Genomic DNA, 24856 nt, shown 5'->3' with positions numbered 1-24856 from the left:
TCCCGCGCTGGCTTCGGCTTGTATGCCCACTTATCCATGACCACCACCATTGCGATATTGTTGCGCCTATGCTGTGCAGTGGCCGGCGTGTTCATCAATGCGCTGGCTGGACCAGATGCGCACCGCAGGGGGGCGCCAGGCTTTCCACGTACACGCACGCATGCTGTTCCGCCTTGTACTCACATTCCTGCGTCTAGTTTGATGCTCCCATGCCCATCGACCCGCCATCTGGTCCCTCTCACGCACCAGCGTTAATAGCGCGCTGTGTAGCAGGAACGCTAAACTCGCATGCCACCGCAGCACAGTAATCATTGGTCACGAACATTGGCGAGTCAGCACGGCTCGGCGACCTCGCCTGTGCTTCGCCTACTCCAAGCCTGTCATCACCTCCACCGCCTCGACGACGGGATGGCCGAACAGCCTCGCTTGACGACTTTCCGCCTTACATTACGATGGTGATGTGCAAACGACCGCGGAGTACCTGGCCGTGGCAGACGACAGGGACTAACGTATCACACACTCATCACAGCACGGATGGCCACCGGCCCACGGCTCCCTTCGCCACAAAAGTCAGTTCTCGGAATCGACAAGGAACCAGATCCAGACAAATTGATGGGATCATCGGAGCTGTCAATTCCGTGGTAATAAGTTTCCGTCTGCAGGCAATCGCTGTTTCGTCGCGTCCTACTGCCGCTGACCGCCGAATGTGAACACAGCTTGTGCCGGCGAGAATCTCCGATGCATGAAGCCGGTCAATGTAAGGTATGCGTCTCTGATGAACGTCTTCCCACATGTCTGTATTCGTTAGCGCGAGTTCGCATGTCAAGTCTTGGCAGAGCACTTCACCCAACGGAGATTTTCTGGTGAAGAAAATACAGTAAGAACTTTCATCCAGTGCACTACCTGACGCAGATCTTGGCCGCATCGGGTCTCCAGGAATGAACACACTGCAGGAGCACTCTTCCACTTCTCTGCATCCCGGCGTCCCGTCTCCGCAATGGCCAAGTGCATCGCGAGCTCTGACCTGGGCTCTCCAGCCGATACGTACCTATACGCGCTGGCACAATCGTCTGACAGCACATTGGCGACCATCGGATCCGACGACACTCTACGACTTTTCGATGCGAGCAGCCTGAAGACGCTGCAGACCAGCCCCAGATGCCACTCCGGAGTTGCGTGTCTCGAGTCCGCGGGATCATTTTTTGTGACCGGCGGTCGGGATGGCCTCGTTCGGTGCTGGGATTCGCGCGCTAAGAAAGCCGTCGAGATGGCAGATCCAAAATCGAACGGCATTTCTTCTCTCGCATGCCTGGATCACTACATTGCTGCTGGAACGGAAAGCCTGAAGGAGGGACTGGGCGATGTCAGCGTACTTGTGTATGATACCAGAAATCCGGCCGCACCGTTGAGACAATACAACGAGTCGCATACGGATACGATCACGCAACTTGCCTTCCACCCGACCCAGCTGAATGTACTGATGTCTGGAAGTACCGATGGTCTGATCTCCTTCTTCGATGTAAATCAGGAGGATGAAGAAGACGCCCTGCAACAAGTCCTGAATCCTCGATCGGCGGTGCACTGCTCGGGCTTCCTAGCTCAGGATCTGGTCTACGTAGTTTCCACTGACGAACAGTTCTCCATCCACACACTCTCGAAAACCGCATCAGAAGATGAGCAGCTGCCGCCTCCCATTGAATTTGGCGATGTGCGGGAAAAGCTGAAGTGCATGTACGTCGTTGATGTGCTGGTACAGCCGGATGGTCCGCCTGTCATCGCATATGGTCACAATGAAAACAGGACGCTCTCGATTTCTGCCCTGGGCTCACCTGGAGCGTGGACTTTCGGGCAGAAGGTAGACCTTCCTGGCGCTCATGGCGATGAAGTGGTGCGCGACTTGCTCATTCACAAGAAGCGTGCTGTCACATGTGGCGAGGATGGGCAAGTGAAGCTATGGAGTCTTGGGATGTGAGTGAAACATGCGCTCACTACAACGCATTTCCAACGACTATGGCTTTCCGAGCCAAAGCATCGGAGAAGTACCATGTCGCTTGCTGCGCCTATACCATCTTCAATATTCTCTGGACTCTCAGTCGCCTTCACTTGGTCGCGAGTAAGTCAGCTTAAGTCACATCGTCACAAGGCAAGCAAGACTCTACACAATCTCGGCGTCGGTCCCATCCTTCCATACTTTCGGACAACATCGGGCAATGGACGCGGATCCACGAGCATGATCACGGCGTTATGGTAGTGAATCCTCGATTCCTACGGAAAGGGATAATGTTTGCCAGCTCGCGGGAGCTGCGCGTACTACAAAAGCACTCGGCGAATCTTCCTCAATCATAACACGAGATCGCGTTACATCACTGGTACTCAAACAAAAAGACCATGGGTGGAAGTCCCGGAGGAGTTGTGCATTTCACAAAAGCCATCTACCTTATCGTGTAAGTTTCGGGCCCGGCGCTGCAGCCGAAGCTCCGATGCACAATGGAACAGCTCAGCACATACGTGCTGACCGATACGTGCAAACTGCATGAACGTGGTCGAGAAGTCTGTGAAGCATAGACGTTCAGCAAATATAACATAACCGAATTCACCTTCACACAAGATCGCTTTCCGATTCAGCTCATAGCAAACCCGCCAGCTAGAGCTCCACGATCACCGCACCACCATGACAGCCACCAAAGAGCCCGCCAGCGCAGCCGGCGTCAAATCGACTATCGAGGCATTCTTCGACGCCATCAACGCTGAAGACACCAAAGCGCTGCAAGCGAGGTTTCATCCGAAGGCAGGCCTGACCATCATCCGGCAAGATCCCCCACTTCCACCTGTAAGACTTGCCCATTTCCTCTAGACCTGTGATTCACAGCTCAAGGTCACATACAGGATGGCTCCAGGACCCCGACACCCGACTCCAGAATCTCCGCTGTCAACACCTTCTCAATCGAGCAGTTCATAGCACTCATCGAAGAAGGACAAAAGCAACGCAAAGGCAAGCCGGGCCCGAAACTTCACGAAGCACCGGCTTTGAGCGAGACCCAGGTCACGGTGGACGCATTGTTCGCGACCGCCGTCAGCCCGTTCACCGTCACTTTTGATGGAGTTCTGCATCACTACGGGCAAATGATTTTCAATTTCTGGAAGGAGAGCGAGAAGACCGATTGGAGGATTCAGAGCGTGACGCAGAATTATAGGCGGACGCCGGGCTGGGAGACTGAGTCCACGCAGTGAGACTCTGACGCAAATTCGTACCCATCAGGCTTCGGTAGGAGGTGCTTCCATTCATGACAGGTATTTCACCTCATGCTCACCATCGCCCACAGGCTTCCATACTTCAATGCCTGGTCAAATGTGGGGTCTGACGTGATACGAGCCTCGAATGTCTCATGTATGTTGTCAAAGGTGCGCAATGTTTCCTCTCTTGAAAATGTTTGTTCTTTTCGGCGGAATGCTTGCATTTCATGAGCTAGCTGTTCCACCCCACAATGCCCTCCAATTGCCGACCCAGAAAACTGCCCATCTTCCATAACAGATGCACGAAACGCTCGATGCGCTTAGTAGAAGGTGTTGGGACGGGTAGCGGCGAAGATCTGCTTGCCGTGCTTGGGTGGTGCGCGGTGAGGAAGCGGAAACTTGAGGTCCTTGGTGAGGAGTTGCTTGATGTATGGGCGGCGGATGTCGTCGGTCTTCTCAACCTCGATGACCTTGAGGATCTGCAGGGTGTGTTAGGATTCATTCGCTCGGTGAGTGGCATCGGTCGACTCACGTGGATGTTCCTGAAACGAGAGCGGTGACGGGCGGCCATGTCCTGGTAGAGCGACTCGACGGCGTCGGTGCGGGACATCTCGCGGTACTCCTTGTACATGTTGTGGGTGCCGGAGCGCGAGTCGTAGCGGATCCAGATACCGAAGTTCTTCACCTTGAGAGGGTGCTTCTCGTGGATCTATCCCCAATGTCAGTACCTCCACCCCTTGCTATCATCTCCCTCCAATCCTCCAATCCTCCTACGCACCTTGTTCAGGCTGACGATCTCACCGTTGGCCTTCTTGATCTTGCGGAGCTTGGCGAGGAAGTACCAGAAACGGGACTTGGCGACAACATCGTTCGGCGCAAAGATACGCATGCGGTAGAGCTTTGGGGTCGGGTTGGCATCAGAGGGCAGATGGCGCCCAATGACCTGGTACTCTGTGAGACGTCCTGTGGATATGTCAGGAACAGTGCTCGGACACGTCGATGAGTGTTATCCATTGCTATGCCTGTCGCATGCTTTTCTCATATTCCATCTCTTACTATCCTAATTAAATTCGCGCGAGGGCGAAGGAGAGGACGAGGCTTACCCATCTGTTCACATGTTAGCACATCTCGACAAGCAGTACTTCACCGTGCACTCACTTTTGCTGTGGCTGTTTCGGCGGTTAGTAGTCGAAAGAGTCGTAAAGTCGGAGCGCTTGAAGTGCGTTCGAATTTCGAGAGTTCGCCGTGGAAGGCGTGTGGATCGCCGGACACGGGACTATCCGCAATGCCAAGTGTTTCTGTCACGAAGCGCCGCAAGGGCAAAGGTCAACATCACTGCGAAGTCGCATGACCATTCGAGGACCGACTCACGATTGGAACCACACTCGCAGTCACTTAACATGGCCTCCTCCGCAGACGCGCTCTTCGACGACTTTGCGGCCGCTCACGAAGACCCCTCTGGACCCAATGGCTACCTTCTCGCAAGCACAATCTCGCCCGAGGCACCGAAGCACGATGCCGGCCGCTTGTACAACTTCCGAAACGGCATCAACCAGTACAGTGTGCGAACGGACTTGCAGTACAAGTTGCAGTTCAATCCAGTGCTGCAGCTGAGCAAGAAGGAGGCGACCGCCTGGGTGGACATCTTCGCCTTTTACCACAAATTCGTCGGCAGTCTTATCCAGGCGGAAGAGCTGCAGAACATTGGACGTGCTCAAGACGGTGACTGGCCCAGAGTGTACGAGGAGTGGAAGGAAGTCGTGAATGCACTCTTCAGAGGCTACCAGACGGCAGGTTTTGGCGCGTGGACGATACCGTGCCTGTACGTCGCAGGTCGCTACCTACGCATCTTTGCCATCAAAGCCGACGAGAAAATCGCGAGTCAACGAGACAGCGGTCTTGCGTTTGGCGGGATTGAAGAAGAAGACGCTTTCGACCCGAGCAGCAAGAACGAAAAGCTGGAAGATGCTGCCCGACAGATCAACCGCATATTCGGATTGTGCGTCGGTGACCGGTAAGTCTGCGTCCATGCATACTTTGTGTCGGCTTTTCTTCGACTTGCGTGATCTCTCTGTTCATGACATAGGCTCATGGTAAGTACAGTAATCCGCTCGAAGACTCCCGCAAGTGGGCTCTTTACTACGTCGCGACCTTGCTCTTCAAGACGCATTTCAAACTCAACCACATCTCTTTGTCGAAGAACATTCTCCGATCGCTCAGCGCATCGAGCACAGACATGCCGCAACTGTCGGCATTCCCCAAAAGTCACCAAGTCCCGTTCATGTACTATTGCGGTGTCATCCACTTCCTGGAGGAAGACTACGCCGCAGCCGAAGAGCATCTAACAGCAGCATACAACATGTGTCATGTCGAATCGAGGAAGAACGTCCAATTAATACTCACATATTTGATCCCGACGAAACTGCTAACATCACATTCCCTGCCATCATCCGCCTTACTCGCACAGTACCCATCGCTTGCGCGCCTCTTCCAGCCCATCGCCGACGCCATTCGCACTGCAAACCTGACAGCGTTCGACTCGGCACTCGCCAGCGGCGAGGCAGAATTCGTCAAGCGCCGTATCTACCTTACCCTGGAACGTGGCCGGGATGTCATCCTACGCAACATCTTCCGCAAGCTCTTCCTCGCCGCAGGACATGAGGCTCCGAAAGAGGGTGATGTTGCGCCGCCAGCGAGACGGACCAGGATATCGGTGGACGAATTCGCAGTCGCTCTGCAGATATCCGGTGCCGAGGTCAGCAATGGCGATGATGGGATTGACTATGATCAGGTGGAGTGCTTGATTGCAAACGCAATATACAAGGTGAATACTTGACACCTGCCGCGGCAGGCATACTCTGGATCCATGCCATGGTTCGGACAGATGATGCTAATGACATCAACAGAATCTCATGAAAGGCTACATAGCCCGAGAACGCCGCATCGTCGTGCTTAGCAAAGGTGGTGCGTTTCCAGGAACAGGTGTCTGAAGCCTTCTGGAGCGTCTGGAAGTACGAGCAGCCGGCTTTTGACTTCCGAGATATCTTGCTACCCAACGACGCCTTGCTTTGCCTTATTGGCTTGGCGTACGTCCCGCGGCGCAGGCGTTCCGACAAGGCACATGTGAAGGCACTGGAGGTGCTCTATCCGAGCAATGACTCACGCATGGCACCCTCTTTGCAGCTCGATACGTCGCAGTTATATCGCAGATATAGGTCACCTGTTCCATGGGATTCATGCACTGTCGTCGTTGGTGGCAAGCAATGGGAGGAATAGCAGTCTCAGACTAGAAACGATAGAATTCTGAGATAGCGATAGCGAGTGCAATCAATGTTATCGATCTACCTGTGCTACCAGAGTGGACGCCTTCCCTGGCGTACTCTTCGCCGTGCCGTACAATTTGGTTCGTTCGTCTCTGCTGTCCTCGAGCAATTTGCAGTCTGCATTTCATCGATTGTAGTAGTACAAGATTGTATCAGTCGTTGAGATCTTGCCCACCCATAACGCCGTATAGCAAGCCGTAAAGAAAGAAAGCAAACGGTTGCAGAAGAGTGTAGCGTATACATGAAGGGTATCATAGCAGTTAGGGAAGAAGAGGATCTTGAAAAGCGGCGACGGTCCAGTTTGATGGCGGCGTCGTCGTCGGGCACCAATAGGGCCAAGAGGTGAAAGTGTCGGAACGGACGAGGGATGAGAGAGCACGAGGCTTGTGTTGACTCAGGCTCGTGGTGAGCGGGCGCTGGCGATGTCATCCTATGGAGTCGAGGATGGTCAGCAGACCGCAAGTGAGGTCAGGAGGTACGCAAAGTAGTGACTGTGACTCACCAGATGATTGACCACTGTGGCGGAGGACGATTAGCTTGCATCCGACAACGACCCCGCGAGGATGTGACTTACTCGCAACAAATAGGTCAAAAAACAACGGCGACCCACCCGCCTCCATTTCCATCTGCATCGTACCACTACGCTTGAACGTGCTCCGACTGCGAATGATCAAAGCTAGGTAATGAGCCCTCAACTTTGAGTCTGTAGCCGAGGTATTCGCGTAAGCAAACCTCGCTGACGACAAGATCGTGCTGCACTGCACGCCGGACTGTAGACCTTGCTTCTTCAATGCCAGACGTTGCAGTTCGGGGAGGTTGTATCGATGAGCGCTGCAGTAGATGACCGTGTCCTTGAGTACGGCCACGCCGGAAGGTGTGAAGATTGTACTCTCGTTCAGACCTGTGGCCGTCCCGCCATCGACGTGCTCGAGGTACCAGCTGTTGCGTTTCTTGTCGAAGTTGATCTTCGGCGTATAGTCGCCTTTGTAAAGGTACTCGAGGATGGCGGAGAAGACTTCCGGCGTTTCTCGTGGGAGTTCGATGCGTTTACCGGCGGAGGAGAAGAATTGAGCGCGGCAGGCTTCGGCGAAGAATTCTGATTTGCTGAGGACGTCTTCGTGGGCGGCGAACAGACGTTGTTCGGGACCGACGGCGATGGTGACGATGGCGGCGTTGAGGTTGCTGTTGAGAGAGTCAGTCTTAGTTTATCGATATTGAGACATAGATGACTTGCGGAGACGTGGGTGAGCCTCCAGGTTTTGTCGGAGATGATTGGGACGAAGGAGCGTGGACTGCTTGCTGTGTGAGGATGCGCCTTGTGGTCGAATTCTCCTTGAATGACCGCTGCTTCTTGCTCATCGACTTCCCAGCCCGGTACGAGAAGCTGTCTCGATGTGACTTGTTCGGGTTGCGGCTGGAGAGGAACATGATATTGGTTTCGCCGGTCTCGTAGACGCTTGAATCAATAAATCCACCGCGAAAGAAAAGCAGATGGTCGAACCTACGCAAGAAAGAGTGCGGGCGAGCGGCGATACTTATACTCCTCGATCAGACCCACTCAGGCAGCATCCAGGTCCGCAAAAAGGCCACCGAAACGAGACCATCCATGCCCGATTCTCTACATCCCGGCGCACCACCACAATCGCTGCAGTATCAGCATTCGGGGGAGCCGGTAGAAAGTCAAGCAAAATGACCAGACCTTCTCTAGAGGAGTGAATCGCAGCGACGCGATTGGCGTGCAGGCGACCACTCTACGCGTGCGACCAATGAGGAAGGAGCGCGGAACTCACGCGATAAAACGTGACCCGCGGATTTGACTCAAGGGGCGGCCTTGATGACTGAGATGTGCAGGATGGCCCAGGATCGCTTCGTTTCACGGACCAGTGTTCGGCCCCTCCGCTAAACTTGATGGAGAATAGATGTCGGATATGCGGTGCGCCATCGCGGCCAAGGTGGCGCTGCGACTCATTGTTGTTGCCACCTCATCGAGGGTGTCTCGAGTTGTCGGGTGACAAGGTCAGTATATCGGCCGTGACTCTGCGGATGAAGGCAACCGACGAGAGGCAGTAGGTGTACGCGGTACTTTTGATGTTTGATGATGCATGCAAATGATTGAAGATGGGTGATGTGATGTTGCAAGGTGTGGAGTCATGTCACCCGCTCTGCTGCCTGCCACTAGCACCACGCTAGCTACGCAGGAACACCGCCATTCTTGCATCCATGGAGCATTGGCATCAATCAGCGATTACTGCCTGCCATCCCTGTTGTCTGTCAGTATGTGTTATAACTCATGATCACAAGCTCAATGGTCATGTCATTCATTCGTTCATAAAGCACTCTGTGTTCTGTGTCTCCACCACTCCACAACAAACCTTTCTGCAAGGCATGCTCGACAGTCATCGGGCTTCACATCGGTGCCTTGATTCGCAGCAACTTCTCCGAATTCTTATACGCAATCATCTCCAACTCCTCCTGAGAGACCAGTCCACTCTGCTCCAATTCCTCCAACCACTTCAAGCCATTCTCAGTGCGTTCGAACGGGTAGTCAACGCTGAACAAAATGTGATCGATCTTTGTATTGCCCAGTATACACCGCAGCGGATCCAGAGACCAGACACCCGACGTCGTGATCCAGATGTTCTCTTCCCACACTTCCTTCAACTTCCGCTTGATGTCGCCCCATCGGCCACTCAGATTGACCACCCGCTGGATCATGAAGGGAAGCATCTCGCCGAAGTGACCGATGATGATCTTCAGCTTGGGAAACTTGTCGAAGAGGCCTGCCGCGAAGAGTCGTAGAACGTGGAGACCGGTCTCCGTATGCCAACCCCAGCCTGAAGCGCCCAGACTGCGACTTGCTCCATCGGTGAAGTTGCCGGTATATTGGTGCATCATATTCTCCGCCGGCCAGGTGGGATGTAGGTAGATCGCCACATCCAGCTCCTCCGCCACCCGCCACATCACATCGTATTCCTCGCCGTCGAAATACTTCCCGTTCGCGTGGTTGTCGATCAGTGCACCGACGAACCCAAGATCCTTGACACATCGTTCCAACTCCTTTGCTGACGCCTCTGGGTCTGATACAGGGAGTACTGCGAAGCCAGCGAATCGGTCTTTGTTCTTCTCAATGGATGCAGCCATTTGATCGTTCCCTTGCCGGCATTGATCGGGACTGGGTCCACCGGGAGAACATGCATGAGAGACGACTTGCATGGAAATCCTGCCCTTTGCCATTTCCTTCAGTCTCAGGTCACCCAGATCGCTGAGCATGCTCTTTGCAGCCGGAATGGCCTTGAACTGCTCTTGGAACTCCTCGTCGAATGCATCGAGCACGACGGGAGAGAGGTAATGCTCCTCGAGAGCGATGATGGGAGGGATCATGTTAGCAGGTCGGCAACAGGAGAAGCACTTCTCGCAGTTTCCATTGATCCGTAGATCAACCTACGGGAGCAAGTTTTGTTATATGTCGTGCAAGCACTTCGGCACCGAGGTGGGGGATAAAGTGGCGCATCGTGATGGGAAATGTGGAACACATTACACAGCAGCAGCGAGAAATGCGCTGGCAGCATGCAACGCGGCCAACGCCAGTAGTACAACCTGCACAGCACCTACAGAAATCCTGCGGTGGTGAAGTCTCCCTTATGACGCTCCTGTTCTGATTGCGATAATCGCATCGGTCCGAGTGGTATGCGTAGTGTGAGCCTAGTCCGACGGAGGATCAAGTCCGCTTCCCATTGCGTCGACAATCAACAACTTGTGAAGAATCATCCAGGCGATGGCATAGCATCCAGATTACCTCAGTTCCTGGTTTGAGACGGTTGTCCATTTAGACGGCGGGCCTTTGAATGTTCCGGTCGATCTCTCAGCAAATGTTGTATATAAAGGAGGAAGAAGATGTTTAATACTCCCGGTAGTCACAGCAAGTCGAAGTCTCCGTCCCGCATTTGCCGTGGAGCTTGGACTTGGAGGGGAAGTGAGAGGAGAGGAGAGCTTCACTCCGAGGTTACCTACTAGTACAGCTCCTCACTACTCACTTCGACCGTTGCAAGACTCGAGAGCCGCGAGTAGCTCGACCTCACACTATAGTTCTGCCATTCCTTGTAGGTCATCTCTCTCTCATTCTCTCATCCTCTCATCCATCCCAGATATCCTCCCATTCCTCACGACAGGCAGCACCCACCATACAGCATACCTCACCCAACATGGCCTCCAAGTACATTCCACCCGCCGAACTGCAGGAGATCCCCATCCCCAAGAACTACTCCGACCTCAACTTCACCCAAATTCGCGTCACCAACGTACCCGAGTCCTCCAAAGAAGTGACACCCATCCAGCTGGTGACGCTCTACCGTCCGCAAAAAGTCAATGCCTTCACGCCCAAGATGATGGAAGAGCTCGAGCTCGCCTATACCCTCTTCGACATCGACGACCGGGTCAAGTGCATCGTGCAGACGGGGAGTGGAAAAATGTTCTGTGCGGGCGCAGACTTGGAGACGGGCTTCGTGGGCGCGCAAGAGGCCGTTCGTGATCACAGGGATGGAGGTGGACGGGTCACAATGGCGATCAACAGATGTCGCAAGCCGAGCATTGGTGCGCTGAATGGAAGTGCTGTGGGTATTGGTATCACCATGACTCTGCCGATGAACATTCGTATCGCGTATGAGAACGCAAAGATCGGCTTTGTGTTCGCTAGACGAGGCCTGGTCATGGAGGCCGCGAGCAGCTTCTTTCTTCCCAGACTCATTGGGTGAATACAACATCAGACCAACCATCTTGAAACATCCAACTAACATGTCTTCAGTACCTCCAAAGCCCTCCACCTCTGCACCACGGGCGCGACCTACCCAGCCAAACACCCCCTCCTGAACACCCTCTTCTCCGAAACCCTCCCAACCCCGGAAGCCGTACTCCCTCGTGCCCTCGAAATCGCCGACGAGATCGTCAAGAACTGCAGCGGAATCAGCACTTACCTGATGAAAGAGATGATGTACCGCAATCCGGACACGGCCGAAGGCGCACACTTGCTCGACAGCCGGATCGTGTACGAATTGTTCAGCAGCAAGGACAACAAAGAGGGCGTACAGGCATTCTTGCAGAAGAGGCCGGTCAACTTTGTGGGAACAATGCAGAATGATGCGCCGGCGGCGTATCCGTGGTGGGATCCCGTGAGTACGGCGAATCGACCTGTGGCGAAGGGGTATGCTTTCAAGCCGAATTTGTAGGGTGATTGCAAAGCTTGATTGAAATGCTCAAAGCAGAGCATATGGGTATGAAAAAGTTACGGACGCCATCCCTCTCCTGTTCCCCTGTTCCGACCAGACCCTTGTCGTTCCGCTCTGAACGCTCCATTGAAATCACAAACTCCAGACTTTTTGGCATCGACAGCTCCTGACTTGCTTCCGTTCCGTGCCCATTCTTGCCAAATTTTCCTCCCTGGCTCAGTCTTCCGTCTCCATCTTGATCGCACCAGCATCGAACGACGGCAAAGGCAGCTGTGGCAGCTGATTCAGATCGAAGCGTTCGAGAGGCAGAGCATTGCTTCGAAGGGCACGTCTGGCGTTGTGCTTGGCCTGCTTCCCACCGCGACGGTCTTGCATGGCGATCACATTCATAGCACAACTCATTTGCGCAGCGTTCTTCTCGTCGCGAAGTACGTGTTCGATGGTGAGATTGGTGTTTGGTTCTCCTCCGTCGTCGTCCTCGTCGTCATCATCATCATCGTCGTCGTCGTCCTCATCGTCGTTGTCATCCTTCTCATGGTCTTTTTTCTTCTGGCCGACTGGTGAGACGACTCCCGCTGATGCAGTGAACTGCTTCCCATCGACTGCGTCCTGATATCCGCGGCGGTATGCTTCATACTCTTTCTCCCTGATGTATTGCTGCAGTCCGGGATCGCTGGCCACGTTCTCTTCGACCGATGCGTGGGCGCGAACGAATGCTACAGTACCCTTGTTGTGGCCCTTTCTTGGCTTCCCTGTGGTCCCTTGCCGCTTTTGAAAGCGCTGCTCACGCTGCAGAGCTTGAGTACCCGGATCTACAGCGCCTCCATTTGTACCGAAAGGATTACCAGCGCTCTTGACCAAGTCCATGGCGTGCAGAACATCCTGCATCATGACACCGCGAGGGCACTCGTCGATGTGGCGCTCCAAACACTTCTGATGAGCAAGCTTCTTCGCGGGCTTTGCTAGACGGATGAACCGGGTCGATGAGTATCGATCGCCCTCCATCTGCTGGCGGGTGGACCACGCATGTCGCAAGACACGATGACCAAGATCCACGTCGCCGTCGGTGAGGCCGGCTAGCTTCGCCATGCGTCCGACTAGCGCGAGCGAGTATGGAGTGCACATCTGAAGTTCGGGAGGAAGACATTCAGCGACTGAGCAGCCCCAGGAACGCTCGATGACCACTGCAAACTTATGATACATGCGCTGGGGTGTGCCTTTGGGCGCCATGTTCTTCTTGGCCGATGCACGCACGCCGCGCAGTCGGTGCCAGTCATTGACATCTTCAGGAGATATGTGTTCTGCCTGATGATAGCCGAGCTTGTTTCTGTCGAGTCCTGTAGATCTGGGAGCTGCGGAAGGACCAACAATGCTGAAATCTCTTCCATCGATCGCGCCGTCATTATGTGCGTGGGTCGTTGCCAAATTGTTCAGCGATGGCTCCATATCGGGGAGGTATGGAGCGTACGCCGTCGAGGACGCCGTGGCCGCCGCCATTGTGTTGCTGACGTCCTCCAAAGTGATGCCATTTGGACACTCTTTGATGAACTCTTCAACGTAGGCTTCAGCCGGGATACCAAATGCCTGGCTCCGAGAAACGACAAAAGCATTTGCCGAGTACCGTCCTCCTTCGCCGTTCTGACGGGCGCGACACTGCTGAAGCAAAATCCTCTGGGCGCGCTCCATCTCACCTGCTGTCACAATTGCAAGATCCGCCACATGCGCAACGAGGGCAAGTGAGTACGGCGTGCGCGAGCGCAGTTCTTTGGGCAGACACTCGTTGATCGAGCAACCCCAGCAGTCGTAAAGGACTTTGCCCCAGACGTGGTACTTGTCGTGAATAGTATGCTCTTCTTGTAGCCCTTCACGAGCTTGCGCGTAGTCGACTTGGACAGCAGGCGAATGTCGCCAGTCGTCGTGATCTTCCGGGGAGATTTCGCTCGCCTGATGATACGTCGCCACCATGATGTTGCGATTGATGTCGCCGAGAGGAGTCTCCGGAGGAAGTTGAGCGATTGCGTCAAAATCACTGACGCGCATTGTTTCGTCCATTTCGTCCATGCGCTCGTGCTGCTGCCACGTGCAAATCGTCAGTCCGACACTGTGCGTTTGCAGCTGAGCAGAATTTTGAAGTGATGAAGTGACCGCGCGCAGGAAATGACTGAGCGGCTGTTCCTTACTCAGCGTACAAGGATGGCAGCGACGTTAGCGCCGGATCACATGCAAGAGCGGGTTGCCATGCACGACGCCGAAAGAGGAAGGAGTGTAAAGCTTTCACTCAGTCTGTCGAATGATCTGGTTCATTGCTACAATATGTCAACATGCCGCCCATTGGACCATGTTCCTGCGCTCAAATACATCAACGAAAATTGGAAGGATTATGTAGTGGATAGGGGTATCACAAAGCTCACAGCAAAGATCCAAACACGTACGCCGTCATGTCCTTCGTCAGATCAACAAACTCTTTTCAACCACCAAGCACACTCTTCAACGCATCCTGATCCAGGGATTTCATAATCGGTGGATGCTGGATCTTGACTTCCGGAAAGAAACCCATAATTGGCCCAGTCTGATTGATCCCTGGTGGCCGAAGTTTCGGCTTCCTCGGTGTCGCGTGAGGGTCTTCCGTGGACTTGCCTGTACTGCTACCGGATGCCACACTCGGAGCACGATTGAGCTTCGGCGCGGCGAGCGTAGTGTTGTGGCTAACGACAGGTGCTGGTGAAGCTCCCCAACGTCCAAACACCCATCCTCCCACTTTGCTGCCAATTCCTTGTTTCGGACCAGTCGGTCGTTGAGCTGGTGGTGCCATGCCGCTGAGAAGACTCTGTCCACTCATGGGCGACCGTGATAGCGCTGCCGGACGCGTGGCATGTGCTGTCATACCACTGACCACAGCTTGTGGTGTGAATGAACGTGCGCCGTGCGTTGTGAGTAATTGAGATGGCCGATTCTTGAGAGTATGGATGTCCATGCCAGAGAATGACATGATGGACTCGTGAGAAGCGGCACGCCGCAGAGGTCGGCGCTCAAATGCATCAAGTTCTTCCGAGAGCGGAGAAATGGCGCTGGAGTCGGGACCGTCGCGAGAGCTGCTCGCATTCTCCCACGCGAGCTCGTCCTCCTCTGGAATGACAGCCTCCGGTGCGTGCTGTTGTTCTATCTGTCGCAAGTTCTCTGTGCTGATGTCCAGGATCGAATCGAGAGACGGCCGGGCCCTGTGAGAGACCGAGTTGCGGAAGGTATGGTAAGAACTGATCGAGGATCTTTTGGATGCCGTTGGTGCAAAGAGAGGTGTTCCAGGCTCCTCGGTATCAGGCGTCGTAGGTCGCGAAGAGTCTTGACCGGCGTCGCTGAATACTCTGTCGAACATGGAGGATGAACGATTTGTTGATATCGGCGAGCTTGGGTCTGAGTACTGCACGGACTGGTAAGACTGGTAGGATTGCATCGACTGCATCGACCAGCGCTTGTCGTGCATACCACTGTCCGGTAGGCTGGCGCTTGTCTGCGACAGAATGGCGGCTGTGTTGGACGGCGTCAGAGGGGGGTAATGCTGAGGTGTGCTCCTGCCCGAAGATGGCGTGTAATGGCCGGGCGTCAGCGCACCGTGACGCTTCTTCTTGGGCTTGCGGATCGATGCTGTCTTCGGCGTTGCCGGAGGAGCGTGGTAGTGGTGGTGAACGTGGAGTTCCTGAGATGTGGCTCGGCGCATCTCTTCGGACAAGTGTGGACGCGTTGCGAGGAGTGTCGTATCGGCGATACTGTCTTCTGCGACGGGTTGGTGGACGGACAGCTGACTGCGAAGGGTTTCCACCTCCTCATTGGATGTCTGCAGCATGTCGCGCAGCTCCACAATTCCCATCTGTAGATTTGCGTTGTCCTGGAGGATGTCCTTCACAAAATGCGACACGACGGTCGGTCCATTCGCATCTTGTCCAGCACCCTTCGATGCTGCAGCGCCTTTCAGTCTCCCCGCCGCCGAGCCTAGTTCCCTCTCCACGGCATGCCGACGCTCCATTCGCTGCAGCACCTCAACATGCCGCTCCCTCTCCTCCTTTGCCTCGCGCTCGATTCGCTCCGTCTGCTCTTGCAAATGTAAGAGTGTCCGCTCCGCCTGTTGCCACCTTCGCAGGGCAGACCTTTCCGCGCCTTCCTTCTCGTGCACCGTCGCCTGCCACAACGCCTGCTCGCGCTCAAATTCAGCCAACTGCTGCTCCAAATGCTCCGTTCGCGACGCCAGACTGGACAACTTGTGTAGCTCCTGATGGGCGGAGCGCAAGGTTGCCTGAAGGTTGGTGACCTGGATATCCGATTCTGCAACAGCGTTGTTGAGCGATTCCAGTTGATCGAGTAGGCTGCGATTCTCTTCGATCACCGTCGCGTTTTGTTCCTCCAGCATTTTCTTCTCGTTCTCCAGCGTTTGGATGTGTACATTCATCGCCTCCCGTTCCTTCTCCGAGTCGGCGATGTAGGCTTCATGCCTGACGAGGAGAGCCTGTAGCGAGAACATTAGCGACGGCATGCCTTGGTCGTCAACCAGCGGCGGCAGCTCGATCGTCGATGACATATTGTACAGCGTCGGCGAGTGCGCGAGCGGAGAACGAACACAACGACCATGCAGCAGGCGGATATGTGCTATGTGGGTATCGCCCAACGGCGACCAACGCTGCGAACCGAAGACCACCTGCGCCAATGTTGACGAGCGTCGGGGCAATCAAACTTACCTGACCCAGTTTGGCAGCAGTACAAACATCACGTTCCAAGCCCTCGAGAGCGGCTTGATTGTGACGCAGATGGGCGCACGAGTCGTTGCCGCAGCAGCAGGTTGTGGAATGTGAGGTGCTTCCAGCGATCGAGGTGCCGGATTCGTAGGCTTGGAGGAAGGCGTGCGCTGAGAACTCGTCGTCAGCCATGGTCACCGAGCGCACGCCGTGGTAGGTAGGCGTCTTTGGATCGTGTCGGCGGAGTTCATTTCAGGGTGTGAATTATAGGTGTAGAATGGAAGATGGTACAACAGGAAACGGGGAAACCACGGCAGAGGACAAGTCCACGCGCTCCAGTCGTTTGCGCTCGGATGTTGTCGTTCCTTGCAGAATGATGCGCGGAGGAACATTGGATGAACCCCACTTTGGCGTGGCTGGGATCTTGGGTGTGGCGCAAATCTTAAATCACTCGAAAGCCAACATTCACCACTCGTTCGACTTCGACTCACTACTTGCGACACGTTCAACTGCAGCCTAGGAGTCAGATGCGCATATCCTGCATGGTGCGTTTGTATATGCTGCGGTCAGCTTGATCTGCGTCATCGGATCTTGATGGAAAGACCGGAAGCTGACCAGGATGAGGCATGCTATCGCTGATTGCTTGGAATGGATCGATCTCAACGACTGTTACCAGTGAATACAAATTGGTCTTCTCAGGCCTGCTCACACGATATATTTCTTCTTTTGGTTCCTAGCCGGACGACCCACAGCGAGAAAACGCTTTCATCACGGACAAGCGAATCAAACATGGAAGTGAAGAAGCATTCGAGATCTCAGCCACGGCTGGACGTTATTTTCATCGTTTAGATACTATCCGCCGGAATCTTTGACCCTGAGGCCACTCAATGGCACTGACTCTGGCTTACTCCACTGAGGATTCAGGGACGCGAAATGAACAATATCGACGGTGAACGGGCGATGCTTAGACCGATAGAGCACAGGCAAAGCATACCGTATCGATGAATGCAGTCTGCTCGGCTACGCCGCTTCTGTACTGCATTCGGTCTCCCAGCAGGATCTCCTGCTGCGACCTCGATATGATAGAATGCAATTGAGAAGTGCGTTTGGTGTGTTCATGTTCATCATTAAAGAGTTTCCTACGAAGCCGGTGCGTTGCCATCATCAAGTTTCCTTCAGAAATGCTCCTTCCAGAACTTGAACGTCACTCGACTCACCGTCGCCTCCTTGCACGCTTTCTTGATATCTCTCGCAGCCGTGCTCGGTCCGCAAAAGTACACCCCCACATCGGTCTTTCCACCACGGTCCAGACCCGCCATGTAGTTCTGGTTCAGGATCGCCTCCCGCATGGCCACGAACAGCCGATTGAAGTCTGGTCGTCCGAAATTCGTTCTTGAGCTCAGTTCCGTTAGTGGGTCTCTGTCTGTTCCGACCGAGTTCAAAACAATGTTCTGCGCCGTGTCCACGTCCATCTTTTGAGTAAGATAAGTGTGGATGCGCAGGAATTCTGTCGAGCTGCCTGCGCCGCTCATGTTTATACTTTGCGCTTCCAGGCTTGAGAGCAGAGCTTGGAACCACTCAAAGGATGTGGTGTCTCTGCACACCCAGATGAACTCGACTCGCTTCAGTCGCTTGGGTGGATTCGGTGATAGTCGCATGTGCCAGATGTTTTTGAGGATCGCTGCCCATGGTGTTACGCCGATGCCTGTCCCGATGAGGATGGCAATTTCGTTGTCAAAAACGTCCTCGGCTGGCGCTCCGTAGGGTCCGTCGATGCGGATTTTGGGCATTTCCTGGCCGTTTTGGATCGCGACTTCGTACATTCCCAATGGATCCAGATCGTCGTACAGCTTCTGCTGCTCCGGACCAGCGCCGAGAGCGTTCGCTAATGACCGAGTCCAATCGCCTACCTGGCGAACGTGCACACTGATGTATGGATCGAATGGACATGATGTGATAGTGAATGGATGCCACTGGTTCCCGCTGAGCGAGGGCACATTGAGGAAAAGCCATTGCCCAGCCTTGTATCGCATGCTCGGCTTGCGGAACTGGATCTCGACGGCGTCTGTGGTAATGTTAGTATGCTGGAAAAGCTGCGCTAGATCTGCCTTGATGGTCTCACCGAAAGGATGCTTGACGACCTTGATGATCTCTGTCTGACGTCGAGCTCGAACCTCTCTCCACACCCGCTCACAGAGGTAAAGCGCGCCGCTGATAAGTTCCCACCGCCAGCCCTGGTATCCAATGCAGTGGTTCCAGAATGGTCCACCGGCGAAAGGAGAGTGCGGCTTCACACTGTCCCTCACGAAACACCCCGTGGTATGCGTGTACATCGCCAAGAAGAAAGGGACGAAGAGGTGATGCGTATACCAGAACGTCTCATAGCTCTGCTGGCGAATCTTTGCATGCGACGTCGTGAACATCAACATCATGCACAGCAGCATGACATGTCCGGTAATTCCTCCTGCTTGTTGGTAATGTATCTCCACCGCCGCCTCTTTCCGAATCTGCGATCGCTCGACGTTGAAAAAGTTGACATAGTGCGACCCAGTGTGCACGATTGTCCAGATCAGCATGCTGTATGCAACCTGTCGGTGGAAGTACTGGCTCTCATCGAGAGGAAGCCATCGGATCTTCGGCCTGACCAGCCTGAGGAAATTCCGGCACATGGGGAAGAGGATCAGCATCGTGTCTACTGAGAGACAAAGCCCCGCTCCTCGGGAGAACCAGACACTGAAATGCAGTGTATTCAGTCCCGCTAGCTTTTGGTTGTCGGCTTGGAGGTACCATCCGAGGACGAAGATCAGGAAGTGCAGGCCATGGAAGAGGATGTAGAATGTGATCTTTCGGGCGGTGAATTGCGCTCTTAGCCATGACTTTCTTTGTGGAATCGCCATGTCGGCGAGCAGAATCTGAATCGGATGGCGGAAGAAAGCAGTGTGCTCCTGCAAGGTTTCTGTCGCTATGATGCATTCATGTTTCCCGGGGCTCTCAGGAACGTGATTCTTTCGACCGGCCTTCCGCTCAGGCCGCCTGGTCTTGAGTAATGAGAGAAGAAGAAGGAGGAGGAAGCGCACCGAGTCAGCAGATGTGTATTCAGCGATAAGACCTTCTAGTCCGCAGAGGAGAACGATCGGAGAATAACAGAACGACTGTCACAAACCTTGAAGAACATCGAAGTGGCCATGCCGACCCTGCGTGATGCGTGCCGAGTCAGCCATCAACCCATCAACAGTCCAGCAATGGCCTCGGCGCCTGCATCGGCACGACACAGTACGCAGCTCGAGTCCAGCCTCTCGCAATAATGCAAGCGCCCTCTCCAAAGCGATTCGCCTGTTGTGCTTCCACCACAGGAGTGGAGGTGCTGTGCAGCCGGGATGGCTCCTGCAGCTTTAGCGCCGGCGCTAGTGGTGACCCTCTCTTCTCTTGGTGTCTTGGAGATCCTGACCGACTTCATTCGCTCTTCGTTGGGCGCTTAGAGCACGTGAATCTGCAAGTTCTTTGCCCATCCCATGTCCCACACGACCATGTTGCGCTGCTTGCTCCAAATCGAGCGGCGCCGCCGCGACGGGACAAGCCACGGTAAGATCTGGCTCGTTTCCTCCTCTTCTACGGTGCCGATGGCCGTTACCCTGCTGGTTGGTAGATTCGCCTGCATTAACGGACTATTGCCCCTGCAGTATCCTTTCGTGACCGGATCTTGGGTTCTACTTTGAACTCTATAGTCGTCCCTCGGGCCTATATTCCTGGTTCTCACCGTCACCTACGCTCGTCATTCTCATCAACACATTGCCATTTCTGCGGACGATGAGACTCAGTCAGCTGGAACGTTAGCCACTGGTGCAACAAAGACCGGCGCATTGCTGGGAGACCTCACGCTGCTGTGCATTGCAATGGGCAAACTGATCAAGAATCACTGGGCTCGTCTCATCTGCTTGACAGCGGCATCATGTACGGTCACAGTCGTCCTCGCGCAACATCCCTCCAGACCGCTTACATCGCTCTTCACAGACCAAATAGCCGCAGCACTGGAAGGATTCTTCTGGCCAAAGTTCTTCTTCGACTGGCTCACCAAGAACTTTGACGGAGCTGTCAAGCCCGTGCCCACTCTTCAGACCATCAACCTCATCTTCGGACTCCTTGGATTGGCATACGAGTGGCCGCTGAAAATTGTGGCTGGAACCGCAATACACCGCAGCATGGAAGTCCGCTTGATGTGGATACCGCTGGCCAGTCTGTCGAGTTTGCTCCTCTACCAGGCGACGAATGCGGCGTTGTATTACTTCATTGGATGTATGGTGTATTTTTGGGCGTATAGCGAAGGAGAGGTTAGTTTGACAGTAGCCATGCTCCAACGGGCCAATGCTGATATATCATCAGGTCATCTGCGCAGTACCGTGGACGTTGCCCAAGCGAGCAGATCGAAGACGAGCTGAGAAGGCTTGATGATAATGACTATATCTGTTTTATTGCATAGCGATGGAGAAGGCGGTTCCAGTTGGATCGCTGGGCTAAGAGGGCCTACTTGGAGATAGCTTTGAGTGAATAGAGCCGTGCTCATTCACGCGGCGAGGAAAGGGACAGTACTGCTCATAGCCGCAGAAACTCAAGATGACCCGAGACGATCCAAGCCACAGACCCGACAGCCTGCCGAGTTGAAGCAAATGTGCGTGCCTTGTGATGAGAAGGGTATCATGAGCGTGTATGTACACTCCCCGGGGTTTTCCAGTTCTCCTGATGCGACGCTGCCTGTGCCCATACTCTGTCTTATCGTACACGCTGCCGCCGTAGCTTGTGTCGTTGCCGGGACAGACCGCCCCGGCGCCCTGATCCACCGTCCAGCCAAGCAGATCACAATGCATCAAGCCTCCCTGCTGCTCTTTTCCGTCTCCTCATCTCGGCCACGGATCAATTGAAGATTCCCGAACCTCCCTGCCTTTGTGCCGCCTCTCCTTGCATCTTCTCCGACACTTTGATGTTGACCTCGAAGAACTTTGATACGCAGCGGTCGAGGCAGACGGATTCGCCCTTGTTGAGTTCGCCTTCGCGGTACTGGTTGGGAATGCACTTCTTTGTGCATGTGTCGACTAATCTAGATGAGCAGACAGATTAGTTGGAATTGTTTTACTCGCCTAGAAGATACGACGACGCTTACTGGTTGAACATGTTGGATACCATCTCAATCTCGGCTTCTGCTGCTGCGATCTTTTCCGCGGATGAGGGCTGCGGGCGTCCGCCACCGAAGAGAGAGAAAGACATGGTCGGTTTGTTGTATGGTAGACGGGCAAGATTCAGTCGCTATGATCTGTATGCGATGATGGTGCGCGTGGTGGCGATGAGCAATGGCGTTTTGATCGTGGTTGTTCAATCGTATGTCGGGTTCACAATCGAAAGTCTGACGCTGCAAGAGAGAGCTTGGGCCACCCAACCAAGAAACATTCACTTCACTTCCTCCTGCGTTCAAGCACCGACCACGCATCACACCTCAGTCCTCGTCAGCGATGTTGACACTTTTGCGTCGAGAGTGATGGTCCGATTGGTGACTCTGTCTAGAGATGTCTCTCCACCGCCGACCAGAAGGAACCAAATCGCTTCTGACGAAAGCAGCTCCAAGGAGGAAGATGTTTTGCAGCATGGAGAGCCCACCCTGGCCGCCATAGAAGCTGGCGAGGCGCACATTCGCGATCACTTGTCATACTTTTTGAGACGCCTCTCGAAGGTGTCTAGACCGGTCATTGATGCTCCGAGGCTTGCCTTGTCGGAGTTTTCTGAACTCTACAGGCGCAGCGAACACAAGAATGGCCGGCATTTCGTGGTGCATCAGCACGATCATCCTATCTCTGGTACAAATGACAATATTTTGGCACTTCAATCATGGCTGACATTGCTCAAAAGGCGTTCACTACGATTTACGACTTCAATTCTCATCGACTTCCACGATCAGCTTCGCCATACCATACGGATTGCCGGGCAACCCGAACTCCATGCGACCAAATCGGATGGCGATTGAGACTAGAGTCCACAATCTTTGGAATAACTTGATCGAGTCAGCCTCATACGCCACTGGATCGCTTCTGATTTGGGACACTGGAGAGTACGAGATTCTGCCTCGCTACAACAAGAAAGCGCAGAAGATGACTGACGACGAAGAATCGAGCCAAGACGATGTTGAGATGCATGGAATGCGAACCCAGAGTGAGCTGTTGGTAGAAGCCTTCCAAAGTCGCCACATTCGTCTTCGCTTGCATGGTACTCGTCTGCCACCGGGATACACTGTCGCACTCAGGCTGCCCTCTCATAACGATCGGACGGCTCAACCCAGCAAGCCGAAACGGAAACGACGAAGGACTAACGTTCCACTCAAGCTGAAGAAGCACCCTCCAAGTGACAGCGAGTCCGAGTCGTCTGATAAGACCAGTGTCCCGAACATTGACCAGGATGAAGCCAAGGACGTAGCCGCAGCCTCAGACGGTGAGGAGGACACCGCAATTCGGGTCAACAATGCATATCCGGGCGCCTTCAACACTATCGGCTCAATTCATCAGCGGTACTGGTTCCTTGCCCTCGATCGACCCAATTCAGGATTTGTCAAGGCCCATACCGGTCGTTGGGTAGGCGACTGGGACGCCTTCTATGTGTATGGTCGCGATCACGAGCGGAGTCTGATCACAGCTCGACTTGCAGAAGATGTCATGGCTGATGATGGCATTGACGCTTTCGTGGGACGAAAGATGTGGCGGCCGATCGTTGAGTGAGACCAACTTGCGCCATGCACCATCTGAGAGAATCGAGAGCCACAGTTCTGGCAAGCCTGACATCGTCCAGATCGATGCACCTATCGCGCAAGACCTGTGGCCATTATTCATATTTCGTTCGATCTTTGTATCAGGTAAGCGGGATTTCTCAAGGTCTCCCGTCGTCAATTACAGCCGTGGAGGCACTGTCATCGATCAGTCCTCTTTGTTGGATGCGTTCCTGCCATGCGGTCGGCGCATCTTGTCGCTGTCACAAAGAAACTCAATTCCGGAGCTTAGAACAAACCAAAAACAATTCTCGAGACAAAGACCAACGTACGGACATGCAGCAAGCGATCTGAGCTATGTGAACTTTTCTCCTCAGTATTGCGCTGTGCTCGCTTTTCGATCGGCACCTATCTCGACTATGGCCAGTGAACCAACACCTCAATATGACGCTCTGCTCGCTTTCCGATCGGCCTTCATCTCGGCTATGGCCCGTATACCGACAAGAGACAACGCGCTGGTGGCCTTCACACGCCCGCGACCCGCACCCGCACCCCCGCCGCCCCCACCACCGCTGCCTGGAGCAGACCTTCCAGTGGTACCTGGTAAGATATTGGATCGCAGACCTACGCTAAATCCCGAGACTGCCTCGGATGTCGACATGGTTGCATGATACATCTACACAAGCATAAAATATTCGCTGACCCTTTCGCCTTCTAGGTGGGTTCGTTTGGCCGAATCCTCCTAAGCCGGGTTCCCTATTGCATGAGCCGCCCCAAGAGACCTACCCTGTTGGCGCGTTCCAACAGTCCCATCTTATCAGCGATACAGCCACTGAGAATAGGTTTCAAAACTTCATGGCCGGCGACCTTTCGGGATCCACAGAACTCGATCGGGTTCAAGGATGGCAGGGAATCCAATACCTGGCAGCCGCTGGCAACAACATGGTCGGTCTGTTTGGTCAGTTCGATGCAAACCAGAACATGACAAGGGTATTGCACCATAAGTCCACCAATCAATTAGTGCTAATTGCAGTTTTCAGCGGCTTGCGGTCAAGGATCTTCAGTGCGGTCCTTTGGTATGTTGGTGTTGATATTCATCGTCTCCACTGCTGATTCAAGAAGGAATGGTTCATGCCATTCAATTGGACTGGAGTCTACGACGAGAACGGTGTGAGGGACTACAGCGCGCAGATAAACCGGACGGAGAGCATGGAAACCTATATCCATCGGCATCTGTCAGCTACTGGAGCAAGCTCGATCGTGGGTTAGTAGCATTGAGGGCTCGAGGTCTCTCGAACTTGGCATTCGAACGTCTCTTCAAGCTCCTAGCCCGGACCTCGGACCTTTCTGTACCTTTGCTGACCCTCTGGCCCTTCACCTGCAGCATTCCACGGTCGAACGATTATTGACACGTCCCAATGGCGCTATAGGTTCTTCATGGAGGCAAGTAGCGTAGCGAGAGATGCTTCTCCGTCGGACGTCCTGTGACTACCCATGCTGACTATCTCACAGTACTGCCCCCACGGCAGTTTATCCGATTTGATCGGCTATTATCTCAATCCTCGGAACTTCCCCGACGCAGCAGTGACGGAGGTCCCTCATCCTCGCAAT

The 24856-nt window shown here is 54.2% G+C and overlaps 12 protein-coding genes across 12 annotated transcripts; 5 read left to right on the top strand and 7 right to left on the bottom strand.

Annotated features, from left to right (window-relative positions):
- Positions 1-791: 791 nt before the first annotated feature.
- Positions 792-2854, top strand: MYCGRDRAFT_89123 (uncharacterized protein; the record flags this gene model as incomplete). The annotated part of the gene is made up of 5 exons (XM_003857472.1): positions 792-877; positions 1078-1968; positions 2094-2113; positions 2386-2444; positions 2633-2854. The coding sequence occupies 5 exons, from the start codon at positions 792-794 to the stop codon at positions 2852-2854; spliced, it is 1278 nt and encodes a 425-aa protein (XP_003857520.1).
- Positions 2855-3554: 700 nt separating this feature from the next.
- Positions 3555-4198, bottom strand: MYCGRDRAFT_34437 (60S ribosomal protein L20; the record flags this gene model as incomplete). Its single annotated transcript, XM_003856084.1, has 3 exons — positions 3555-3713; positions 3767-3943; positions 4013-4198. Coding segments are annotated over 3 exons (522 nt in total), but the record flags the coding sequence as incomplete, so codon positions are not given.
- A 436-nt stretch (positions 4199-4634) lies between these two features.
- Positions 4635-6224, top strand: MYCGRDRAFT_33422 (uncharacterized protein; the record flags this gene model as incomplete). The annotated part of the gene is made up of 3 exons (XM_003857473.1): positions 4635-5248; positions 5338-6058; positions 6141-6224. The coding sequence occupies 3 exons, from the start codon at positions 4635-4637 to the stop codon at positions 6222-6224; spliced, it is 1419 nt and encodes a 472-aa protein (XP_003857521.1).
- An 896-nt stretch (positions 6225-7120) lies between these two features.
- Positions 7121-7747, bottom strand: MYCGRDRAFT_17477 (uncharacterized protein; the record flags this gene model as incomplete). Its single annotated transcript, XM_003856083.1, has 1 exon — positions 7121-7747. A coding segment is annotated over one exon (627 nt), but the record flags the coding sequence as incomplete, so codon positions are not given.
- A 1216-nt stretch (positions 7748-8963) lies between these two features.
- On the bottom strand, positions 8964-9938 carry MYCGRDRAFT_89119 (uncharacterized protein; the record flags this gene model as incomplete). Its single annotated transcript, XM_003856082.1, has 1 exon — positions 8964-9938. One exon carries the CDS (start codon positions 9936-9938, stop codon positions 8964-8966), a length of 975 nt encoding a protein of 324 aa, XP_003856130.1.
- A 769-nt stretch (positions 9939-10707) lies between these two features.
- Positions 10708-11507, top strand: MYCGRDRAFT_107030 (uncharacterized protein; the record flags this gene model as incomplete). Its single annotated transcript, XM_003857474.1, has 2 exons — positions 10708-11304; positions 11359-11507. Coding segments are annotated over 2 exons (693 nt in total), but the record flags the coding sequence as incomplete, so codon positions are not given.
- A 488-nt stretch (positions 11508-11995) lies between these two features.
- MYCGRDRAFT_89117 (uncharacterized protein) lies at positions 11996-13831 on the bottom strand (the record flags this gene model as incomplete). The annotated part of the gene is made up of 1 exon (XM_003856081.1): positions 11996-13831. One exon carries the CDS (start codon positions 13829-13831, stop codon positions 11996-11998), a length of 1836 nt encoding a protein of 611 aa, XP_003856129.1.
- Positions 13832-14246: 415 nt separating this feature from the next.
- On the bottom strand, positions 14247-16695 carry MYCGRDRAFT_34911 (uncharacterized protein; the record flags this gene model as incomplete). The annotated part of the gene is made up of 5 exons (XM_003856080.1): positions 14247-14578; positions 14645-14824; positions 15164-15190; positions 15389-16277; positions 16507-16695. The coding sequence occupies 5 exons, from the start codon at positions 16693-16695 to the stop codon at positions 14247-14249; spliced, it is 1617 nt and encodes a 538-aa protein (XP_003856128.1).
- A 983-nt stretch (positions 16696-17678) lies between these two features.
- MYCGRDRAFT_65626 (uncharacterized protein) lies at positions 17679-19616 on the bottom strand (the record flags this gene model as incomplete). Its single annotated transcript, XM_003856079.1, has 2 exons — positions 17679-18568; positions 18626-19616. 2 exons carry the CDS (start codon positions 19398-19400, stop codon positions 17679-17681), a joined length of 1665 nt encoding a protein of 554 aa, XP_003856127.1.
- Positions 19617-20396: 780 nt separating this feature from the next.
- On the top strand, positions 20397-20949 carry MYCGRDRAFT_33479 (uncharacterized protein; the record flags this gene model as incomplete). Its single annotated transcript, XM_003857475.1, has 3 exons — positions 20397-20454; positions 20515-20831; positions 20884-20949. 3 exons carry the CDS (start codon positions 20397-20399, stop codon positions 20947-20949), a joined length of 441 nt encoding a protein of 146 aa, XP_003857523.1.
- A 245-nt stretch (positions 20950-21194) lies between these two features.
- On the bottom strand, positions 21195-21849 carry MYCGRDRAFT_52569 (uncharacterized protein; the record flags this gene model as incomplete). The annotated part of the gene is made up of 2 exons (XM_003856078.1): positions 21195-21595; positions 21659-21849. 2 exons carry the CDS (start codon positions 21760-21762, stop codon positions 21412-21414), a joined length of 288 nt encoding a protein of 95 aa, XP_003856126.1.
- Positions 21850-22030: 181 nt separating this feature from the next.
- MYCGRDRAFT_33211 (uncharacterized protein) lies at positions 22031-23258 on the top strand (the record flags this gene model as incomplete). Its single annotated transcript, XM_003857476.1, has 2 exons — positions 22031-22346; positions 22399-23258. The coding sequence occupies 2 exons, from the start codon at positions 22031-22033 to the stop codon at positions 23256-23258; spliced, it is 1176 nt and encodes a 391-aa protein (XP_003857524.1).
- Between the last annotated feature and the right edge of the window lie 1598 nt (positions 23259-24856).

Source organism: Zymoseptoria tritici, chromosome 1, assembly GCF_000219625.1.
Source record: "Zymoseptoria tritici IPO323 chromosome 1, whole genome shotgun sequence".
NCBI classification, from domain to species: domain Eukaryota; kingdom Fungi; phylum Ascomycota; class Dothideomycetes; order Mycosphaerellales; family Mycosphaerellaceae; genus Zymoseptoria; species Zymoseptoria tritici.
This window is presented reverse-complemented; position numbering and strand designations above follow the sequence as displayed.